General features: G+C 37.7%; 1 protein-coding gene across 1 annotated transcript in view; it reads left to right on the top strand.

Moving 5' to 3' along the window:
* Positions 1-2,494, top strand: part of LOC131220263 (protein SIEVE ELEMENT OCCLUSION B-like) — a 49,424-nt gene extending 46,930 nt beyond the window's left edge. The window contains exon 8 of the mRNA XM_058215215.1: positions 2,272-2,494. Within this exon, the coding sequence (XP_058071198.1) occupies positions 2,272-2,494 (223 nt within the window). The remainder of the gene's footprint in view (positions 1-2,271) is intronic.
* The last annotated feature ends 14,811 nt before the right edge of the window (positions 2,495-17,305 follow it).

Raw genomic sequence — 17,305 nt, 5'->3', positions numbered from 1 at the left:
TCTAAAACTTTAAGGAATTCAGAGAAAGTAAGCTAGGGATTCAGAGGATCCACTTGTAGAGATCAGGGAGATTTTATGCCAGGATCACAAATTATGAAAATTTACTGAACTGCCATTGATATAGGTTTCAAGAGATGAAAGGTGTATGAATTAGAATGGATTCCATCACCAAACCATGCCCAGGAGACAAAGCAAACAACAGAATTAATCTAAATATCAATCAATCAACATGCCATGAAGGTCAGGAAGGTACTGTCATCCTACCATGCCCATGGGACAATGATGAACAACAGGGCTTCCTGACTTCATAAATGTAAAAAGAAGAAAGAAATATTCAAAGCCATTGCAAGCTCATTGTAATTTTAGTCACAACATGCCATTAAAAACTAAAAATATTTCTATAAAATTAAATCAAAAATAATCTCTTCAATCTAATCAAAGGGCACCAGCAATATCTCTCCCATCAGGCTACAAGCTTCACCCCTTAGCCCTAGCTGAGAGGTTTAGCCACTCATGATTGGGCTAGATCTCATACTAAAATAGAGAAAAAGAAAGAAGAAGAAAACAATGAAGAAAAGAAAAAAAAACACCACTCTACTCCCTGTCTCTTTCTCTCTTCGCGTCTAAAACTCCAACTCCTCTGCTGTTTCACGTCCTCAGCCACGTCCAGCAGAAATCCCAGCCGCTGTTTCTCTCCAGCGGCCTTAAAACTCAGCCTCCCCTCTCTTCTTCACAACCAAAACCGGCTCCCCCCCACTCTGCTCGTTCACTCCTTTCTTTTATACAACCAGGGGCGGAGAAGAGCTGGAGTCCCAGTCGAGCTAGCTGCGGAAACCCCTTACGCGTAGTAGAGACGCAACTTTCCTTTTCACTGTGGTGTTGATGGGGCACACGATCAATGATATCAGTAGAATCCGTCCCATCCATTCGATTTATCTCGAAAAACTAGTCTGAGATGGACGGTTTTATTTCAATGTTGATGTGGCCCACTTGATTTTCTGATTTGCCGTCTAATTTATGTTTGAACGGTTAAGATCTGCTGTCTGATGTATTTTGCAATTTCTCCGCCTAGGTGAAGGTCTTGGCCACCTTTCAGAGCAGATGAACGGCTTGGATCATTGAGAAGGGTAATGATGGTGGCCCACTGAGTTTCGTCCGCAAGCTCTGTTTGCGAACAGAGCTTGCGCAGACCTTGCGCTGGGCTGTCGGTGGAGCCCATGAACACTGTCATAAAGAGAATCCTCTCCGTTCATTCGACTCGTGGCGAAAAAACAGTAAGAAACACGCATTTTTTTCTTGATTTTAGTGTAGCCCACCGTATCTTCTACTCCGCCGTTCATCATACATTGAACGGTTAGGATTATGCAGAACCTTCCATGGTGGTAAAAAGACACCTAGGCGAGGGTCTACCCCAACCTCTCGTCACAATGGACGGTCCAGATCTTCGTAATAAGCGCTGATTGGGGCCCACTGCTGGAAAACGGACGGACAGCGTCCGTCCGCTGTTGCTGCGGAAGAAGAAGACGGGTCAGCCCGTCTTTGACCGGGCTGACCGTCTGGTGCGGCGCGGGCAGTGGTGCACTCTGTACACGCGCTGTGTATATAGAGTCCATTGTGATGATCGTGAGAAATCTGCTCCGTCCATCCGCTTTGACACGTGGTTTAAACCGTGTAGAACAATTTTGAAGCATATCCGGATATCAGGCGGGCCCCACAGAATGATTAAAGGGCTGATCTGTCCATTGGGCCACTTCCACAGCGATCCAGGGGCTAAAATTTTACGTGTACGGTTTATTTATGGTCCTCAAGCCACGTGTGAAGTTTCGAACTGATCAGATGGTGGGAACCCTATGATCTTGCATTTTGGACACTTTTCAGGCCACTTGAGCTTCGATTCCTCAATTTCCGCGGACCCCTGGTGTATAATTTCGTCGCTCTTGGTCTTCTGGAGTCCGTCCCCTGCTTTAGTGTCATCAGATCGGTAAATCCATGCTTTTTAGTGTCCTTTCCCAGTCCAAGCTCATGAAGACGCCCTGCATCACAAATTCAATTAAATTAGGCTATTAAACGGTGTCATGCTTGTAAATTCATGCAATAAATGGGTCTGATATGCAATATTTGACCCTCAACAGGAGACCATCGCTGAAATTAAGAAGGTGGACCAAAGTGGCACTTGTTTTGACGTAAAGAAGATACGGTTCTTCTGGAACCGCCTAGAGAGCATGTGGCATTCTATGATGCAATATGGCCGGATGATTGAGACGACAATAGAATGCAAGAGGTTGTGACGATGCTTACGTATGATGATAGTGATCATGGGTGGGCATGGATAAGCAAAGGATCAACGGAGATGGTGAAGTATCATGGGAAGACTATTCTCGAGTGCTTGAACACGATCGGCACATGGAAGCAAAAAATTATTCAGGAAGGATTTATTTCGATATGCTCAAAAAAGAAATTCCTCAATACATTAATACTACCAAGCATTGCGTGAGCCTTCAACTCCCTTGGACAATTGGGAAAATTACAGAGAAGGTGGATTGTGCTGAGTGCAAACACCCCATGGAGAAATACATTCTCTACCGCTGCTGTACCGACTAAAGTAATAACATGCTACGACCGATTATGGTATGTGTGTCCTTAATAAATGTGTGTGAAGAATATTTGGTCTTTCAATAAGATAGTGGGACTGGTTCCATGGCTTGAGAACTAGTCTTCACGACATTCTAGTGTCAATATAAGACAGTGTACTATCATATCCATTGAATATTATTAATATTAATATGTATGTTATTGGAGTGAAATAATTAAGCTGAGTTATGAAGTACATTGCTTTCAGAGTTACTAATTTCGATGATGAATCTGTATGGGAAATGAATGAACGGAAGATGATGTAGAACGTTGACCGTTTGGTTGCCCATGTTCCTTTGAATCTAACAAATTAAGGGTTAACCTGATTGTTGATGTAGACATGATTCACGGCATGGTTGAGACTAAGAATTGCACCTCCTTATTCTTATATGCATCTTGTTTAGAGGTAGAAAAGTACGAAAATCATCAGCTGGTTTTGTAAGGGTTCCACGCTCCACATTGTTGGAATATAAGTTCTAGAAAACTAATGTCAGCTCTAACCCACTAGCTATGTGGATAAGACGAGGCTGATCTCAGTCATAGATCATATTGAACATAAGTTCCACTGGACAGTTTAACATACCTTTGGGTGTAGTGTCACATTAAAACTTACATACATATATGGGTTAGTTGAAAAGTGAATCTGCAAGTCGTCCATGAAAATTAAAGATTAGACATTCGGATATTAATAAGTGAGAGTTGTGATCCGTGGATCTCGGTACCCTATGATATGCCAAGTGCTGAGCTGCGATGTAGTAATAACTCGGTAAGACTGAGGTCATACCCACAGGGACATGCTATTGTGCGATTTTTAAAATACATTATAACTAAAAGTAGAATCTAAATTAACCACTAAAATCTAATTTAACGAGTAATTGTGAAGGAAACTATGAGAGATAAAACACTAGAGCACCAAGGATACACTCACAGCTTCCTTAATGTAATTTACTTGATTCAATCGGATCACACAATTGGAATCAAAGTCTTATCATATCTGGGTCAATAATAAGCAGTTAAATCATTATTCATACGTTTCAAAACTTATTTGAACTTTCATTAAATTGGTTCCCTCATAAAACATTAAAAATTTAATTATAATATATTCAAAGTATATATCGTGCCTGGATTCAACGATAGATCAATGGAATCTACAGATCAATTCCTTATAAAATAGGTAAGAAAATATTTAGTCTTCGTAAGCATCCAATGTACCCGAAGTAAAAAATGAAGCAAAATAAACTATAATTACTTCTTCATTCAAACCAAATATTTATGAATTATTCAATATGAAAATCAATTAACTTAAATCAAAGTAAACTGAACATTAAGAAAAACTACAAGCTTCACCTCTTCGTTCTAGGTAAGAGATTAATCAACCATAAACATGATTGAACTAAATATCAAATAGAAAAACATAAGTGCTAATTAAAATCGAAAGATTGAAGAGGAGGGATGGCTCCTTAAAACTCCACAACTCCTTGCTCTAATCCTTCTACCCTAATTCGTGTTTAGGAAAATATAAAATACTCATTTATATAGCTTTGATTCGCACTGACTTCAAACCAACCTTGAATTTATGTAGCTTTCACATCTTCGATGAATCGAACTCCCATCAAATGATCTAGATGAAAACAGGAAACTGATCAGCAATGAACATTTAATTTCGTAAATTTTCTTGATTACATCGAACCTTCTTCAATGGGATCAAACTTTTCTTCAATGACATTGAACTTACTTCGATGGCATCGAGGAGTGTATGAATATGTCCAACAAAGAAAAAAGGAATTTCATGATTTTTAAAATGAGATCGATGATAGCTTCAATGGCATCGAATGATCGATTTATTGCTTCTCCGATTTTCTGCACATTGAATCCTCAGTTTTCTTCCTTCTTCGCTTAGTTTCATTAGATCTTTGACTCTTCAATCCTTCAATACTGACCTCCATAGATCCAATCCTCCACTTGGTTATTCTTTAAGCATTAAATCACCGCTTTAAACGTCCTTTTCTCATTGTCTCTCAAAATCACCTCGTAAGAGAAAATGCAAATAATTGGATCAATTAAGTACATCCATGTTCATAAAACCAAAGCATAACAAGGAAAAATATATACAATATTTCATATTCAACACACCCCCAAACCAGCATTTTACTAGTCTCGAGCAAAACATGCGGAAATGAATCTTCCAAAAAACCAAATTTCAAACCTTTCTCAGAAAACGACATTATATGCAATCCTATATATATGAGTAAAATTTAAAGATATAAGAATGAAACATCGATAATTCAGAACCTAACATCAGTAGTAAACATTTAAACTAAGTTCTCTTTCATCGATTAATTAGTAGAATGCATGTTAACATCAAGTTCCTAGTATGCTTTGTGGAATCCAACTTATAATCCATAAAAGTTAACGTTCTCTATCTAACATTAACCATAATCATTACTTCAAAGAGGACAGATTAACACAAGTTAGTGATTCTGAACGTGTCTCAATTTTACTTATTTTTTCAGCTTTTCAATTCTATATCAATGGCTTTTACAACATTTCATTCTTCTTTTCCTTCTTTTTCATTGATTTCTCATTGAAACACATACCATAAGTAACTATTTTCAATTTCACTAGTTTTTAGCTGGTCATTTTCTTCTTCTTTTTATACTTAAGGTAGATATGGATCTCTACACTTAATTCCTAACACTTTGAAGTAATCATTAAGATAAAATTAGGAGTTCAAGTCAACTTCACAGAATATAAGTTAAGTATGAATTGTGAATTAGACTAAATTGATGTTTAAACTTTATATGAATCAATTCATTTGAAGAACTTATTCAAAAATCTACTAATTAACTAGACTCTAGACTTTCAAACTTTAGGGTCAGATTGATATCTAGGCAAATACCAACACTAAAAGTAATATCAGGTCTACTTGCAGTTAGATAAAGTAAACTACCAATCATACTGCGATATAATTTAAGATTCACATTTTTACCTGTAGAGTCTTTTGATAGCCTTAAAGTTGTACTCATAGGAGTATAAAAAAATTTTCCATTCTTAAATCCGAACTTTTTAATTAAGTTCAAAGCATATTTGGTTTGAGAAATAAAAATACTATCAGGTTGTTGTTTTACTTGCAACCCTAGGAAATAATTCAATTCTCGAACCATGCTCATTTCGAACTTAGATTTCTTTAAATCTGCAAACAGTATAAAACCATTGAATCCTATGCAATTCCGTAATCACTTAACATTCTATTCATCCATACAAGCTGAGTACATACATTTCTAACCGCGATGTATTCAACCTCAACAGTTGAGAGAGATACAGAACTTTGCTTCTTACTAAACCAAGAAACTGAACAATTTTTGATATAGAACAACCACCACTGGTTGATTTCCTATCATCGATATTTTCAGCCCAATCAGCACCAGTGTACCCTGCCAACTGAACACTAATATCATATGGATACCAGAGACCCAATTTAGCTGAACTTGCGACATATCGCATAATTCGCTTAACAGCAATTAGATGAGTACACCAATTGTTCTCAAACAGCCACACTTACTCTACTCTCAATAATCACAATCCACATGATATTGGCGTTCACTAATAATCAAGGTTTTTCCAGATTCACCTTAAAACCTATACAGTTGTGTTTTCAAATGAGTTATCACAATCAAAACCCCACGATGAAATTTTCTGGCTGATCTCAATCAAAACTAATACAGAGATTTTCTGAATATCTCAAAAACCAAAAGCAAATAATCAAATAGTTCTTATTTTCTTCTGAAGACGCTGTTTTATGTAACTCGTATAACTGCTTTGCTTGATGTATAGATGCTCAATGTCCAATAAACATAATAAAGTGGTTATAGGTTCTAAACAGATTTTAAATTAACTTAAACCTTGGGCTAATTATTTGAATTCCTTAGATCTTACAAAGTAGAGTAAAAACTCCCTTTAAAAAATCAAACTTACAAAACAAAGATCAAGGAATTAAAAAAACAAATAAGCTATTAAAAGATCTAAAATTACTGAACTATAGCTTGATAATGACGCGGGCCTTTCTCTCAAAGTGGAGGCTTTTTCTGGTCTTTTTAAATGATTTAAAATGAGATAAGACCTCCATTAATAGGCTAAAAAGTGGTTCATTCGACTGGTCTAAGGTCTCCTTCAACTGGTTTAAGAATCAATAAAATTTCAAAATTTTCAGCACGATCGGATAAAACTGATTTTCGACTAGTCGATGGAGCATAAAATAGGTTGCTAGAGTTCTAGTTGAACTCTCCACAACTGGTCGAGAGAGTACCCATGATTGGTCGAGTAGGGTGCTCGACTAGTCGAGGAAGTACCAGAAAAACTCCAAATTTGAGTTTGAATCTTGGAATGGTTGAAGCATTTATTGGACTGGTCAAACTAGAGCCTGGACTAGTCGAACTTATGCTTGGACTAGTCAAATTTAAGCCTAATCAAAGTATAAAAGCCCGTGTATGATTAACATATGAAATGATTTAAGTCTAGGGTCTTTCCAGGGTCAGTTATACCTGAATTTATTAGACATTGAATTTACTAATCGAATCTTCAGTAGCTTGCAGTAGATCTTCTACCTGAAGTATAGTTGAAATAGTAGCTTGATCTTGAACTTGAAGTAGAAGTAGATCTCAAACTTATATTACTATCTTCATGTCTTGTACTTTCAAATTTCATATGATGATGATCTTGAAGGTGAACTTTCCATCTTGCTTCACTTGAAGGTGAACTTTGCATCAAATGAATAAGTCACACTCTAAATTGTTTTGTCTCATCGAAATTTGACAACAAATGGTGCTTTATACATTACAACACTTAAAAATTCATGTTTATGCTGAACTCCATGAATTCTAATTTGATATTTAAAGAATACTTTTAGTTTTTAATGGTTTATTGTGACTCTAATTCCAGTGCAATAAATATATCTAAAAATTCAATTCAGCATTCACGTACTAAGCACATTGACATTAGATATCATTATATTCATGAATTAGTGGAAAAAAAGATAATCTCTTTGGATTACATTTTGACCAAGACTCAACCTACTGACATTTTTACTAAACCGCTCGACAAAAGCAGGCTGAATACATTGAAATTTGATCTTGGTATGTGCAATTCAAATTGATTATTCATGTATTTCTGTATTATAGCATATATACTTGTTAATTTATTTGTTTAAATTTCAAAATTATATGAAAAATGCATATTTTAGTTGGTACACGACTGGTTGAGGACGTACTCGACCAGTCGTGGCACGACCGGTCGAGGATGTCCCACGACCAGTCGTGTAGCACGCTGGATCTTTTAAAAATTTTAAAAAAACTCCTTCATTTCAACTTTTCTCTTCAACGAGTCGACGCCCGACCGGTCATACCCACCTTCCTAGATCTTCAAGGTTAGTGCGTCATTTACGTTTTTCTTATAGATTCTAGTCAATATTACTTCATTTTCACTCTTGGAGTAATTTATTTTTTGATTCATTGAGGTTTTAGAGTTTTCTTTTGAAAAATCCGTTCTAGCCAAACCCCACTCTACATCTTTTATGATCTCTTAATTCTTTATACTCTTAATTGCAAATGGATGCTAGAGGAAAAAAGAAAACTTCTCGTGGTCCATCTTCCTCTAGATCTACTCCTATCACACGGCGCCATCTTCAGTCACCTAAAGATGATCCCTCATATATGCGGGATTTGCGATTGCGCAATGTCATTATTGAACGTCCTTTTGATCTTGACCACATTGCTCCTTTTGGTATCCTTCCACTTCTCCAAGCTATAGGTTGGGCTAACATCCTACATTGGGGTGGGCCTGCATACCAGTCTATTGCGCAAGCTATGTTTGCATGTATCTCTGAATTTTTGACTGAGAATTTAACGTTTAAAATTGGTGCTAGAGAAGGTCCATTTGAAATTGACCGCCATCTGATTTCGGGTCTAATGGACATACCTGTTAATGACGAGGGTATTCCTATTCATACTCTAGTTGAGAAACCTTGAGAATAAAAAAAAAACGCTTGCTCACTAAAGCATTATGCAATATGGATATGCAATGGACTCATAAGAGGAATGCTCTCCCCTCAAAGTACTTGTTACCCAGATATAAGGCTCTCCACTGAATCTTTATTTCAAATCTGTATCCGCATTCTGGTAATAAAACAGAACTGACTTCGTTTATGGTTCGATTTTTGCATTCTGTCATCTCTGGTACTAAAGTTTGTCTTCCTTTAATATGTCATTCTATCATTCAGTTTCGTCTACATAAAGACACAGTGATATTTCATTTGCTTGTCTTATGACTGTGTTAGCTATTCACATGCAAGTTGCTATGCCTGTTAGAGAGGCTCCTATTCCTCATCTTATTTTTAACAACTCTAATATAAACAAGATGAAATTGGAATTGGCTCTTGGCCAAGTAGATGTGGGTGGTGGTGGAGCTACGGCTGTAAATGAAGACGAAGCTGGTGATCTTCCTCCTGATGATATAAATATGGATGACATTTTTGATGAACTTGAATCAGACTTTACTAATGATCCTGACTATGAGCCATCTGATTTTGATGCTCGTCTTCGTGCACTTGAGAAGAAGGTAGAGAACATGAATGTTGCCCATGATTTACAATTTAAATATATGCATAAGTATCTTAGGTGCTTAAACAATGGCCTTCATCAACTTAATCCTACCATACCTACTCCTTCTTCAGGATCTGATTAGTTGTTTTTATTCTTTGGTCTATAATAACTATTAGACTATTTTAGTTTCTTTCAGTGTACTAGACTTACTTTGAATTATACTGGTTTATGATATTTGTACTTTGAATTTGCTTATATATCTTTCATATCTTGCCTAGTTAACTCCTTTATTACTCTCTTGTTCATTTTCATCTTCCATATCTTAATTACTTCCTTTGTCTTATTGTGACAAAAAGGGGGAGAATATTTTATTATGTTTGCTTATGGATATGGATGGATTATGGATAGTAGCATTTTTTTTGGATATATGTGTGCTACTCAAGGGGAGTAAGTAACACTACCAAAAAAACGATCAACGGCTACGGACTATGTTAGTTTTTGGCTACGGATATAAACCGTAGCTCACATGCTACGGCTCCGATCCGTAGCTAAAAGTCAAAAAACCGTAGCTAAAAGTAACAACCTTCCCACATCCGTCCAAGCCCCTCGATGGACTCTACGAGGCCCATTAAAAATCGTATGCTCCATCTAATACGTCTATCCGTTTTGAAAAATAATTTTAGGGCAGGATCCAAAAAATGAAGTAGATCGAATGATCAGGTGGACCACACGTTAGGAAATAGTGGAGATTAATACCTATCATTGAAAGTTGGTGTGGTTCAATTGGACAAAAGATTTTGTAGATTTGTGGCAACTTTTCCTATAAAAAAATTTCAAAATTAATGAATGGAGTGGATTTTTCAAATGCATCAATATGGGCCCCCCAAATAGAAAAAAAAATCCATCCGTCCAGATCCCATCAAACGTGTGAACGCCGAGGGCTGGTTACGGACGGAATAATAGCTACGGCTTTATGGATTTTTAGCTACGGCTTTTGACCGTAGTAAATCCGTAGCAGGTACAAAATGCGGAAAACCGCGCTCCTTTTTCTTTTCCCCCTCTCTCAATTTTTTTTATTTCGCTCTCACGTCCGTCCGTTTCTCACTCACTCTCACGTTCGTCCCTTCCTCTCTCACTCTCAATCTCCCACTTCTTTTTTCTCTGTCTCTCTCGATCTCCGACACCATTGTTCCTGTCCCTTTCTCTCTCTCTCTGTCTCTCTCGATCTCGATCTCCCGCACCATTGTTTGAAACAGAAAAATCATCATCAGCATTCCTTAGATTGCATCGTCAGAGAGGATTTTGGTATGCGTTCTTCTCTCTCTCTCGATCTCCGGCCCCTTTTCTCTGTCTCTCTTGATCTCCGCCACCTTGATTCATTGCAAATCAAGCCTCATCCCAATTTATTGGATGATGAGGCTTGGATGATGATGAGAAATGCTGCAATAAGTCATTGGACTGTAGTAGTCATCCAACCAATGGCATGAGAAAGGAACTGTTCACTCAAACAAGAAGCATTGGTTGACGGGCTGTAGAAGACAGAGCCTGGGGAGTGGTCATGGGATGATCAAAAATCTAATGGTGGGATTTCAAAGTGGGATGGGTTAAAAAATCAAACCTCAATCATAGCAAATGCCATGCAAGGATAGAAAGTTCTTTGTATGATTACCTGTTGCCTGTGGAGCCTTTGTTTCTGAATCTTAATTGCACAGATGGGTTTTCCGAATTTGTTTGCCTATATACACTCATGGGGTGGCACACCAGATCAATGATTTCAATTACTAGAACTCATATGAAGTGTTCTATATAGCATTTATCTTTATTTCAATTTCTAGATCAATGTTTTCAATCACTTGATTTCAATGAATATGAAATTTTTGTGGAGTTGGTTGTTAAAACATGCAGGGGAGTTGGTTGTTAAAATGTCAATGAGATGTGATTTTGTGGAGTAGTATATTTTCAGTTTGATTGTATTCTCTCTCTATCCGTTGATGGAATATACTTTCAGGGTATATTGTTGTTTGATACTCACAACAGACTACTATTTTGTTTGATGCTGCTGAAATATTAGTAAAAGGTATTGATGTCAACACCCAACCTGATTGATTTGCTTACCCTCCATTTTCCATTTTGGGCATTCTAAAGAGTACATTTGTGGTAATATTTCAAAACCCAAAATTGAAAATAGGGTGCAGCTAAATCAATTGGAACAGGCGTTAATAGCGACTCCCCTGGTTAATCCAATAACCTGCAATTGATTGCTTTCTTTCAACTCAAAAGGAATGCCATAAATTTATAGTAGCCGCATGAATCCCTACTTTTAAGGTGCTGGCCCACTTCAACCACTTATGGTCCCACTACCTCTTGTTGCAATTCCTGCTTTCTTTCATTTCTGGTAATTAAATCACATATATTCAACTCAAAGAACTTTGCTACGTCAATATAGTAGTTACACAATTAGAATAGATAGCTTGAACAGGGAACTACCTCTTGTTGCATTTTAGCTAAGTACTTCAAAACTCTTTGGTGTTTTAGTTGATTTCAAATCAAGATCATAGATGCATGTGTTTAGAATTATATTTGTGAATGAGTGAAAAATACTTATTAATTATTTTTTTGGTAAGGTACAGGTTCAAAAAGGACCCTTTGGTTAATCGGGTTTCGCCTGTAATGGATAGGGAGTGGATAACACTAAGTTTTCCGGACCCATGTTTTATTTCTGGAATGAGAAGTTTTTTAAAGTTTGCGCGAGATCACCTTCCTGGTAGAGAAACCATTTTTTGTCCATGCACCACTTGCAGATGTGCACGTTTACCGATTTCTTATGATGATTTGGAAATACATCTAATGAAAAATGGATTCGATCCAAAATATAGGGTTTGGAACATGCATGGTGAGCATGTATCACCTGAGTGCACTGAACGTGCATCAAGTTCCCAACAATGCCATAGTGTCCCAAACTTAAATGATGTTCACAACACGATCGTTCAAGAACTCGGTGGTAATAACCTAGATAAAGTTGTCCAGGATGAGCCGAACGTGACCCCTGTAGTTGGAGGCGAATTTAGGGAAAATGAACGTAACGATTTTGAAGCAAATCTACAAGAAGCAATGACTGAGCTATACCCTGGGGCAGAAGATTTCACCGTGCTGACTTTCATTGTACAACTTTTTAAATTAAAGGTGAACCATGGATGGAGTGAAAAAAGCTTTACAGAGCTCCTTCAACTACTAAATGGTAATAAGGCCCCAACTAATACCTACTAAGCAAAGAAGATTATTACAAAGTTGGGTCTTGATTATGTGAAGATCTATGCTTGTCCAAATGACTGCATCTTGTACTAGAGAGAGCATGAGATGAAAACTAGTTGTCCAACTTGTAACGCTTCTAGGTTCAAGACAGAAATGGATGATGACAGAAAATAATTTCAAGTACCTGCCAAGGTGTTAAGGTATTTTCCATTAACACCAAGGCTACAAAGAATGTTCAATGTGCCATGGTTGGCGAAAGAAATGTCCTTGCACTCAACCAGGAAATTGCAACATGAAAAGATGGAGCATCCAGCTGATTCTATTGCATGGAGGAATCTCGATGACAAGTATACGGATTTTTCAGCTGAGTCTCGTAATGTTCGATTGGGTTGGGCTACAGATGGGTTTAACTCATACGGCACTTATAGCGCTTCATATAGTTCATGGCCCGTTATGTGTGTGACGTACAACCTTCCACCAAAGCTTTGTATGAAACCTCAATTTACTATATTGACTTTGCTCATTGAGGGACCGCGACAACCGGGAAAGGATATTGACGTTTACTTACAACCATTGATTGATGAACTTCAAGACTTATGGCAGAAAGGGGTCATGACGTTCGACGCATACCATGAAAGCAATTTCAATATGCGTGCAGTTCTACTCTGGACAATCCATGACTTTTCAGCATATGGCAACGTTTCCGGTTGTAGAACCAAGGGTAAATATGGTTGTCCTGTATGTGGTCCCAACACAGATTCCTTGCGACTTAAGTATGGAAAGAAACATGTTTATATGGGCCATAGACGGTGGTTGCCAATGTTGGACCAGGCTAGAAAGGACACAAGTGCTGGCACTTACAATAAGAAAGTGGAGATACGACGACAACCGATCCGTCTGGATGGGATTGAGGTCGAAAGACAAACTGCGAACCTCAATATGCGGTGGGGGAAGTCTGGGAAGAAGAATAGAAGAGGTATTGATGGAGGCCGACAAGAGCTAATCGATGACGTTGAATCACCGTGGTTCTTCAAACGGTCTATATTATTTGATCTGGAGTATTGGAAAGATATTCCCGTGCGCCACAACCTTGATGTTATGCATGTCGAGAAAAATATATGTGAAATCCTTGTCGCTTTGATGTTGAACACGCCCGGCAAAACCAAGGATGATGTTAATGCGCGCAGGGACCTGAAATGGTTGGGAATTAAGAAGCGTCTATGGCTGAAAAAGAGTAATGGCAAGACGATTCAGAAACAAGGTCCTTTCTGTCTAAGAAAAGAAGAGAAAAAGCTTTTCATTCAGACTTTACATAATCTGCGTGTTCCTATTGGTTTTAGTGTGAACTGGAAGACCATTGTAACGGAAGATTGCATGGATTTAAAGGGAATGAAGTCTCATTCTTATCATGTGTTGATGCAACATCTACTCCCGGTTCTTATCCAGCATGCATTCAAGGATAGGAAGGTCATTCGTCCTATAATTATAAGCTTTTGCACCTTCTTTAATGCCTTGTGCTCGTCAACCATAGACCTTCAAACGCTCATTACTCTCGAGAGGGGCATGGCTAGGACGTTATGTCAGCTTGAGATTATATGCCCTCCATCGATATTTGTCATGATGATGCATCTTACCATCCACTTGGCCTACGAGGCTCGCATATGTGGTCCTGTATACTATCGATGGATGTATCCATTCGAAAGGTACGCTATGAACTTAGTAAGAGTAAATAGGTGAAACGTCTAAAGATGCATGTATATGTAATGTATCATTATTTTTGTCAGGTTCATGAAGATATTCAAGGCTTATGTCCGTAACAAGACGCGACCTGAGGGTTGCATTGCAGAACAATACATCCAAGAGGAGACGGTTATATACTGCAACCAATACAGAGGAAAACATAAAACAAGCCTCTTGGAAAAGCTGGAAAAACGTTTTGATGGAGTCATTCCAAAACCACAAAAGTTACAAGAAATTATTGACGATGATTCTAATGATGACAATGTTGGTCCAGTAGGTTTGAGTCAAAGTGTTATCCTAATGGGTATCGAATATGAACAAGCTCGTACTTGGGTCATGAAGAGTCATCCCAGCTATGATGCGTGGGAAGGGTATGTACTTTTAGCTCATATATATCTTCTTTACTTTATGCAATTTCAATATAACATTGGTATCGAATAACCCACAGGAAGTACAAAGATTTCTTGCAACGATGCTACAGGAGGACTAACAAGGTGCCTAGCGAGGATGAATTCATACCTTGGTTGAAGAGACAAACAGAGTTCAACGAATCTAACGAAGAAGAATTCAAAGATATAGTGAGAGGACCTCTAGCTTTTGCTACGCAATACAATAAGTATTGTATTAATGGTTTCCTTTTTGTCACTAAGGAATATGAGGAGAATAAAACGAACCAAAATAGTGGGGTTATGACAGAGGGTATGACCACTTTCAGATCTAGTGCTAAGGATATAAATACAGTGGATGAAAATCAACCTTACTATGGAGTCCTTCATAGAATTATCCAATTGGAGTACCGTACAGGGTATAAGCCCATCCTATTTAAGTGTGATTGGGTGAAGGTGACACATCATGGTGTTGCTGTTGATGTTGAAGCGAATCTAAGATTAGTAAATTTATCTAGTCTTTATAGTTCAGACAAAGTGGGTGACGAGCCGTTCATCCTCGCGGAGCATGCCGTACAAGTTTTCTACTCCAAAGATCATAAAAATCCTGAATGGCACGTGGTCTTGGAGGTTCCAAAAAAGATTTTTGTCAAAGAGGAGACATGCCTTCTATCAGAACGATTGAAGGTTGTAACTGATGCTGATGCAGGACCTGATCTCACCACCTTAGCAAATGCCGATGAGTTGATATTCAATGAACCTGAAGAAGTCAGCGTTGTAGTTAAGAAAACAAAGAAAAGAAAGCGATCAAGGAGAATCTATTGAATTCTTTGTATTTTTAATCCATGTAACAAAATGATATATATCGAAGGAAATATAATGAAGGTATGGAAAATATAGTGAATTGTTTGTGCTTTATCTGTTATCTAAATTGTTTCTTAACCATTAGGGTTTTTTTTTTTCTATTAGCATATATATAAGCACATGGACTCACAGCCAGAGGCATTGGGTGCAAATGCAAGCAACACTAAAGGTAATAAGATAGTTCTCATTAATTAGATATGTAGATTTCATTTTTCTTATATATTGGCGGTAATCAACGATGTTTATATATAATTATTATTCTTTTTTATGTAGATGTGCCAGCTTCTTCTTCATCTAGAAAAAGAGGCCCTACTAAGGGTGCTTCTTTACATGTGCAACTTGATAGGAAAAAAGTCCTTAAGACAAATGAATTCGGGCAACCGAATGAGGACAGTCCCAATCACAAAGACTTTGCATCGCATATCGGTGTCCTAGCCCGTGCTCATATCCCGATCATATACGAGGACTTTCACCAGGTGCCTTATGCACACATTCAAAAGGTCATAGAAACATTGTCACTGTTTTATGAGTTTGAGGGTCAAAGTTGGGATGCAGGTATTTGGTACATAACACAACGCATCAATGAAACATGGAGAAATTATAAGAAAAGGTTGACTAAACAATATATAAAAAACAACGATCCTATAGTTGTTAGAGATAGTCCTGCCCCCCCAGGTGTCCCTATGGAGGATTGGAGGACCTTTGTGGATCAACACAACACCAAGCAATTCAAGAGAGTAAGTGCAAGGAATAAAGTCAATCGGGCAAAGCTAAAAGGACCTGCGTGTCTTGGGAGGCGCAGCATGGCTGTTACTCGCCATCAGATGGTATGTATATAAAGATAGGTATTATAGTTTAAAATTAAATTTAATTTTGATCTAATTAACTCTATTAATGATGTGTATTTGAACGATATATTATGTGCCAAAGGCGATGGAGAGGAATCTTACCTCTGATGCCGAGATAGGTAGAGGTGATGTCTACTTAAGAGCCCATACGAGCAAGGACAAAGTCGTCCAGTATCCTGACCTTGTTGTAAGTGTACCCCTCTTACCACTAACTAGTACCATTATGAAATGTCATTATATAACTTTGAATTATTTTACATTCATTTGTATTAATTTTGTCACAGCAAAAACTAAATGAGCTTTATAGTAGCAATCCTGCTTCTAAGATGATCGGAGTTGACGATGCCCTTACACAGGTACTAATAAAGTTAAAAAATTACTTGAGTTTCATGGTAATTATGAATTTCCTAATAACTTAATTTGTAATGTTTTACAGTTGGTTGGTTCTGACAGTAGAGGGCGAATGCGTGGTCTGGGTTGCTCGATAAGCAAAACAAGACTGAAGAAGTCAACCCCTACCCGTTCAAAGCTAGATAATATGGTAAAAGAAAAAGAAGGCCTAGTGCAGGAGATATTAGAAATCATTGGTCGATATAAAGGCCTAGGTAGGTATGCATCAAGAGGCACAGTCTGATCAAAACCTCTCATCACCACCAGCGGCTAAATCTACTCAAGCATCATCGGTATGCAATTATAATTTCACTAATGTAATAAGCTTACAATTATATTATAAATGCTAACAATACCAATGCCATTTTATATGTGTACATGTAGCCGGATACGATATATATCGGTAAGAAATGCGAGTTGCTTGGTTGGGGCTTACGTGGTGTTGTTGCTCGTGGTCAAGTACACGAAGTTAGTCCAAATGCAGTTGTCCATTATGAGCCATTAGCAGAGGGAGCTTTTGTTGTTATCCTGACTGAGATTATACACCCTGATGCTCCTTTGTGGAAAGAAGATGGATTCGCATCTATACTTGGAGAGG

Source organism: Magnolia sinica, chromosome 12, assembly GCF_029962835.1.
Source record: "Magnolia sinica isolate HGM2019 chromosome 12, MsV1, whole genome shotgun sequence".
NCBI classification, from domain to species: Eukaryota; Viridiplantae; Streptophyta; class Magnoliopsida; order Magnoliales; family Magnoliaceae; genus Magnolia; species Magnolia sinica.
The sequence above is the reverse complement of the archived record's forward strand: the minus strand, read 5'-3'. Positions and strand labels throughout refer to the sequence as shown.